At 46.4% G+C, this 8,077-nt stretch overlaps 1 protein-coding gene across 2 annotated transcripts in view; it reads right to left on the bottom strand.

Moving 5' to 3' along the window:
- Positions 1-557: 557 nt before the first annotated feature.
- LOC129837297 (zinc finger protein 407-like) overlaps positions 558-8,077 on the bottom strand; it is a 166,702-nt gene continuing 159,182 nt past the window's right edge. For both annotated transcript variants that reach the window (XM_055903349.1, XM_055903348.1), the window contains exon 9: positions 558-2,939. In XM_055903349.1, the coding sequence (XP_055759324.1) occupies positions 2,050-2,939 (890 nt within the window). In that variant the 3' untranslated portion in view covers positions 558-2,049. The remainder of the gene's footprint in view (positions 2,940-8,077) is intronic.

The raw sequence follows: 8,077 nt of genomic DNA, 5'->3' as shown, positions 1-8,077 counted from the left end.
CTCTCTCTCTCTCGCTGACACACACACACACACACACACACACACACACACACACACACACACACACACACACACACACACACACACACACACACACACACACACACACACACACACACACCTGGCTGTGTTACATTGAACGGATGATCTCCCGATGGCCCCTGTGTGAAAGCCAGTCTTCGTCATTGTGTTCATAGCCGTCACGCTGGGCTCCCACTCACTCAATCAGAGCCCAGGCTGTACCACGGCCCGAAGTGAATATTGATTCCCTCTTCCAGCTCTTGAATACTGCAGGGAGAAAGAATGTGTCTGTTCAACACAATGGAGGGAGAGAATAGGGGGCTGGCCGAGGGAGAGGCGGATTTATGATTAGGATGATGGTGACCATGATGACTGTAGTGACGGTGATAATGACAACGGTGATGATCATGATGATGGTGATTGGAAACACACTTGGTCAAAGCTCCAATGTCAGTTGACGCGTGGAAGTTCATGTGGTTGATGTGAATAGGAGATTGTATCACTGTCATAGAAAACTTGTGGCGAACTAGCAACCCTCCAAATGAAGACGGAGCTTTATTGTCATGAGTCAAACGCAAGTCTCATTACAATTTCATCTACAGAAACATATATTTACAATAACTGAGAGCAGGAAAACCAATGGAGAAAAATACTTATTAACTTTAATTGGATTATGATGATCAGAAACTCACTAAATGTTGTGTCATGTCTTCATGCTATTCTGCCAAAGCATGTTTCTGCGACAAATTCATTTGTCCTATTTTGTCGGCCAAAGGACACTCCCTATGAGAGAACTTATTAATGATGCGAAACAATGTCAGCACCGTGACATTTTGAGACATCCTGAAAAACAGGTGGACTGCCTCTGGATTCAGACCAATCAGCATTCTGACCATATTTAGGAATTGCTGAAAAACAAAGCCAATCAGTGGACTGCCCCTGGATTTAGACCAATCAGCAGCCTGGATATTTTCGATGTCCAAAATGCTATTGGTCCTAGATTCAGCAAGGTACGATAGCAAGGTGTCTGTTATCAAAACAGACCTATTAATGTACCCTTTTAAATAAAAAAACAAAAAAGCATTATTTTAACTTACAATTGCAAACTAATTCACTACTTAAAGGAAAAATCCACCCAAAAACAATATTTTGGTATTTGTTTCATTAGTCCATCGTTGATATAGTAGAGAAAGGTTTTGCATGTCAGCAAACAAGTTTTCAAGATATATAACTTTCAAAACATAGAAATACAGCTGGTATGATGCTAAATGATGCTGCCTTTTGCATCATACCGGCTGTATTTTTGTATTTTGAAAATGATATACATTGAAAATGGATTGCTGACATGCAAAACCAACAATGGACTAATTAAACAAATACCAAAATATCGTTTTTGGGTGGAAATGTCCGTTTAGTAAAACCATATCAAATTGAAAAATAAAGCTGCTATTATTCTCCAACTTCCAACAAAACCAAACCACGCAACTTAAAGATTGTAAGTCTTTCTAGATAACGGGAACATTTCCCATGATGTCATCTTAAAAGTATTATTTTTGCAATTGAAAATAGCCTATGTATTTCCAGTCTTCCAGTCATGACTCCAAAAACAAGTGGTAATTCTGGCGTTGGCCATAAAATGATGCAAATGTTAAATAATGTTAGCACCAAAGACTTTGCACCTCACTAGAACTCTATAGATGTGAATGTTATCCTGAGTTGATCGTTGCAAAACGGAGACAAAACTATGTAAAAAACAAAAAACATGACATTTTCAATGAAAGAGACAAAGAGGAAGACTCTTTGGGGCTTTAAGCTGGACATTTGGTCTTCACACAGGGAAGGTCTCAGCTGCATTTCCTTGATTTATTGCATCCTCTCCCCTCGCCTCCTTCTCCAACCCAATGGATGAAAAGGTCAGACAGAGGTCACTCCCCTATAACTTCTTATCCAACGGGGTTTGAGAAGGAGGTGAGGAGAGGACTCGAGGAATCAAGGAAATCCAGTTGAGATTCTCTCCACAGTCACCGACTAGTCCACCTCCACCTTCTCCAGAACCACATTGTGTGGCGCTCCATCCAGGTAGTAGACCATCCTCTCCCCAGCCTGGCCCTCTGAAACCCCCTCGCTCTGCTGGTCGTCCTCCCCTCCCTGGTGCTGGGTGTACATGGTCCCCTCCACCTGGAGGGTGTTGTCATCCAGCTCCGTCACGATGTAGTGGGTCCCTTCATCGTTGATGATCACCTGCGTCAGCCCCTCCTTCATCAGATGGCTGGCTGCAAACTGCAGAACCTCCTGGACCACCTGCTCCTCCTGCACCTGCTGCTCCTCCCACACCTCCTCCTCCGTTTTCACCTCCATCTCCTCCTCTTCCTCCACCCGCTCCACGACCTCTGACACAACTTCCTGGGCCATGACCTCTTGGCTGTCCTCTTCCTGCTGGCCCATCTCGCTGACGGCACTGAGGAGGGCATCCAGAGCCGTGGATGACTCCGACGCCATGTGGTGGTGCGTCGCCCCTCCCCCGTGACCTCCACCTCCGGCTGCAGACCCGCCGGACTCCAGCAGGACGTACTGGGTGGTGCCTCCGGCCAGGTGATGTGCCCCGTCTGCAGACACCTCCCTCCCCGAGGAGATGACCTGGCCGTCCTCGGTGATGTGGAGCACCTCGGCCACCTGGCCCGCCATGGCCAGGTCTCGCAGGGTGGCAGCGGCTGACTCTTCCAGGGCCTGGTCGAAGGCCATCTCCCCACCGCCGTAGCCCTGGATGATAATCACCTGCTGGACACCCTCCTGGCCCTCCAGACCCTCCATGGAGCCCACCCTCCGCACCGGGAAGGCCCCGTCAAACGCTGTGTCAACCTCCACGAACGTGGCTCCCTGGCCCTTTAGACGACACTCGAACGACTTGGACACGATACCTGGGAAAAACACAAGAGATTATGGAGCAGCGTTAATGGCAAAGCTGTATGACGTCCGTGGACATTTTAGTTATTAGGACTATACTTATAGCACCAATGACCATTCATTCTTGTAGAAAAAAGATAGTAGGTGTTGTCCAATGACTATTGGCTATTATGTAACCCCGCCCCCGTGTCTTCAATCAGGGTTATTGGGAAAATGCTTTGTTCAAAAGAAAACATTGTACTATCATGTCTTTGTACTCCCTGACAGCCATGCAGCCAAAACACGCCAGATTTAGACATGTTTGTTCCATTGAACATGCCATACAAATAAAGGCATTTTTATGCCTTGGTCCTCCTTTCTTTTTAATGTCCATTCATTCTATTGTCCAGGGACATGTTGTCTCTCTATTTTCCCTTTATTCCTTTTTAAATCAAGTTCTGCAGGGCACTGGCAAGGTTGACGTAATAGCAGAGCATAACATAAAAAAAGATCTATCTATAAATACTCCATTAACTTGATGTGAAAAATAATCTAGCATGCATATTTGTTAATAAAAAATAAACACACAAATTCATTTCTTCAGAAAAGAATCTGACAGAATATCAAGATATTCAAATGGGGGACAAGAAGTGGTGAGACGTCAGATGGTGCTAATTGATCCACACCATGCCCTGGCAGACCACAGGTTGCTATGGAGTTGCCAAGGCGATGGGAATGGTGTTAGAAATGGCATTGTTTAAGGCTGAGGGCAGCTCAGAGGATTCAGACATGCATAATCTATCCAGAGAAAAGGATTCGGAGGGGAACAGGAGACACTCGCTCTCACACACTCACACTCACACTCACACACACACACACACACACACACACACACACACACACACACACACACACACACACACACACACACCAAACCTGGGTCAAATATTTTCTAGGCAGGTGTGTTTGGTTCCATTGTACCGGGTTAAATGTAAATCAGAGAAGAAGGTATTTGAAAGAATCTGACCCAGGTTTGCTTCACACACGCAACAATAAACTCAATCATTCTATTTGATTTATCTCTTATTTTACCAGGTGGGTTGACCATTTGACGGCAAAGCTACAAAAGGACCTATGATGACCAGTGTACTAATGCACAGTGAACACACTGTAGCTACAGCATCGTCAACTACACCTAATCAAGATCGGGGACGTTGTGTATCCCAGTGACTAGTGTAACCAATGATAGTATGTCTGTGTGTCAGGAAACTGACCAGTGGTCAGTTCTTCATAATCACTAATCCTCCACTGATATGCCTTTACAAAATAGCCCCCATCTTCACACAAGCCCCCGCATGGGAAATTGTTGGGGGGGAATGATTTGTGCGTTCCCCGCAGATGACACGTAACATCAGAGGGAAATATAAGTGTAGATGACTGTGGCCAAGCGATGCCGGTTTCATTCCAGACAGAGGAGAGGAGGAGAGGAGAAGAGGAGAGCGCCCTCACAGAGAGATGTATCAGTCGTCCACTCCTTGAGAAGGCCTCTTCGTTTATCAGAGTCAAGCCTGTATCCTACCACTGTTTCCCTCTGTCTATGTCTTTCTCAGTCTCGTTCTGTCTTCCTCTCATCTCTCTTCCCCTCTCTCTCTCTCTCTCTCTCCTTCTGTCTTTCTATTTCCCTCACTCTCTGGATGGATCGCATAATGTATTTAAGCACAAACCTGTAGCAATACATTTCTAAAATGAAATACCTAATCTCCTGAAGTACACGGTAGGTAGGCTATATAGCAAATAGAAACACATATTCGACTCCTTTCATGAGAAGTATGATGACACAATAGGAAACATAGCAAATAGCAAATCTCCACAATTCAGAGTGAACCCGTTTAAAACCCATAGTCATAAATACTTTAGTCGGAAACACTATGGACAGTCTATAGAACAAGTGCTGCGAAGGGCGCCAGTCCCTCTGTATGGGAGGTTGACATTTAGGACAGCAGAGGTTACCTGTTTACAGAGACCCACTGGCCACTGCTAACGGATTATTCCCGACGCTGAACTGCTAAGAACCGAGAGGCCGACAGGAGGGGACAATAACTCACTGCTGTGATGTTTTTGCACATTACCATAAAACGAGGTTGTATGTGAGTGTGTGTCTGCGCTTATGTGTGTGGCGGGCTATAGGAGGCATCGCTAGCGTGTGTCACATTATCCGTGAGGTGCTGTCTGCTGGGCCTAGGCAGCAGCCTGCCTGCCCGCTGAGGTTTATGGGGTGTCGCTCAGTCGCCGCCGCCGCGAATCAAGTTAATGTTGCACATCCCATCTCTTCACTTGTCCCCGCACTCCCGGTGGAAGAACAACATTTGAACAGCGTGATTTGGCCCCGGACAGAGGCTGATGCATCTTTTAATATGTGTTTTGAGTGTTCCGAGTGACCGATTCCTTTAACAGCGAGTCGTGAGGACAGAGAGAGGCACACCGCATTATTTGCAGTGATTCCAAACAAGATGGAGGCTCCGGCGAGAATATGATAGAGAAGAAAGAAGGGGAGCGATGGGAGGGAGGCTCTGATGTCGTTTCTCCAGACGAGAGTTGGCCTCCCTATAGAGAATGAGGGAAAAGCCACAACAGAAAATAAAGAATAAGAGACGTATAGTGTCAGCAGCAAAGGATAATGCAAGACGGACAAAACGACAGACAGTCAGTCAGACAGACACACATACACATACAGTGTGCTCGCATACTTAAAAGACCTTGGAAAACGAGAAAATAGTACGGTTTGTCCATTTCGAGATGCCATAGGCGCTATATACACTCCCTCAACATAGTCCGAATGAATCGCTGATCACTCAAGAAATCTGTCATTCACTTTGAAATGTTTCGCAGAAGAGATCCTAGTCAGGCGATTTGACGTCTAACTAGGTACTGTATGGTGCAGTATTTCTCGAGTGAACAAAATGTGCACGATGTCTTCAGTGTAGTGTACACTACAGATGCAGCTATATATTGATCAGTGGATCAATGCCCCCAGCCAGCACAGCCTGCGGTGTTGGGTAGAGGAGGGGGGGGGGGGTTCTAAGTGGCACTACTTCAGGGAGGAGAGGGCCGTCGCCTGGGAAGCGGTCAGACACCACTTACCAGCAGTTAGAGGAAGTAACCTTAACACCGACATGCAGCCCCCACCAATCAATTACACAAGTCAACCTTAACATTGTCTGAACTGCTTTAACACCGGACCTACAAGCATTTAGAGTGAATACGAATCAACCTGGACACAGTGGACAGTCGGACCTGGATTGGACAGAAGCATAAGCCAGCCCAGTCAATTATACTGAATCAAACATGACGGCACAATGACAACACTGTGACAAACACATGGGCTTCAAGATCAATTACTTTCAAACAGAATCCTTTGCCATCCTTTTACGTGCCGATTCCGTACAATTCGAGATATGAACCTGTGGGTATTTGATTTGTGAGGCCGTTTTACAGCTGACGCACAAGAAGGGTGGGTGTCGGTGGCGCTGTCGGGGCTTTTGAAGGTGACACAGCTAAGTAGTTCAAGTGTCAGAGAGAGCACGTATCCAGGTCACCACGGATGGGCTGTGGGGGCTGGGGGACTAGAGGGGGGAGGGGGGCATGGGGGAGAAGGAAGTCCCCCCCCTCACTACATGGTACAGATGAGATGCTTGAATGAAGACCCACTACTCCTCCTCCTGTGTCCCTCAAGTCCAGGCAAGGAGAGACGGGGTGGGGACAGTGGGGAGCCAACAGGTCAGCCGTCTAGGGATGTGTTTCTGTCACCTGCTTTGTTCGGAGCTTTCATAGTTACAAGCTCTATGAATCAACGCCAGGGAGAGAGAGGGGGGACTGGCCTGGCGACCAAAAAACAAGCAATTACACCAGGATGAGATTGACACTAGGGGGATGAGGAGGAGAGAAAGATGAGAGAAGGATAAGGGGGAGAGAGATGGATGGAGACACAGCACAGTATACACCCCAAGGACAAAACAGCCGTACATGGGAACACTGATCTTTCTAGCTCAACCGTATATTCAACAACTAGCTCAAGAGAGGCACAATCAGTTACATTCTTCAAGAATCAATGGGTTTCAATCATTCTTTTAAATAATCATAAACAATCCTAAAAATCACAGAGTGGGTCTTTAAGGACGTACAGTATAAATAGGGCATTGAGCTGCCAGTCAAAGGAAGAAGGCATACAACCAGGTTTGGGTTCAGTGTTGGTCACTCACAGTGCATACAGCCAGGTCACTGTCCTCCTCTCTCCTCCTTGCACTCAGCTCCTTTTCTGCTGACTTTCCCCTGGCCAAGACTGGCTGACCCCCTGGTCACCCCCTGGTCACCCACGCCTCTGCCACCAGGGGACGGACGGTGGGGAGAATGTGGAGAGAGGGTGGAGGAGAGGGGGTAACCCTTGATAAAGGTGAGGTTTTTTTGTGGGGAAGTGTCCGACCCTTTGTCTCATTCACCTTCCGTATCTGACCACCCAGGAAATGGGCGAGGACTGGACAATTCACTCAGAGGAATCCCAGACACACAGAGAGACACACACATTTCACAGAGCACTGACTATTGGGTGAATTACAACCAAGGTCCAAGCTGCTTTCTAGCTGAGTTGCCGTTACATTATACATGTACCCTATAAGTCATCATGGGTTCTCTTACAGAGCACCGCTGAGAAAGCACACATACAGTTGAAGTCGGAAGTTGACATACACCTTAGCCAAATACATTTAAACTCTGTTTTTCACAATTCCTGACATTTAATCCGAGTAAATGTTTCCCGTCTTAGGTCAGTGTATTTTACACCACTTTATTTTAAGAATGTGAAATGTCAGAATAATAGTAGAGAGAATGATTTATTTCAGCTTTTATTTATTTCATCACATTCCCAGTAGGTCAGAAGTTTACATACACTCAATTGGTATTTGGTAGCATTGCCTTTAAATTGTTTAACTTGGGTAAAACGTTTCGGGTAGCCTTCCACAAGCTTCCCACAATAAGTTGGGTGAATTTTGGCCCATTCCTCCTGACAGAGCTGGTGTAACTGAGTCAGGCTTGAGGTCAGGGCTTTGTGATGTCCACTCCAATACCTTGACTTTGTTGTCCTTAAGCCAGCCCAATACTTGTGGCCATTGTCTATTTG

This window comes from Salvelinus fontinalis, chromosome 38, assembly GCF_029448725.1.
Source record: "Salvelinus fontinalis isolate EN_2023a chromosome 38, ASM2944872v1, whole genome shotgun sequence".
Taxonomy (NCBI): domain Eukaryota; kingdom Metazoa; phylum Chordata; class Actinopteri; order Salmoniformes; family Salmonidae; genus Salvelinus; species Salvelinus fontinalis.
Note: the sequence above shows the minus strand (reverse complement) of the source record. Positions and strands in the feature narration are given on the sequence as shown.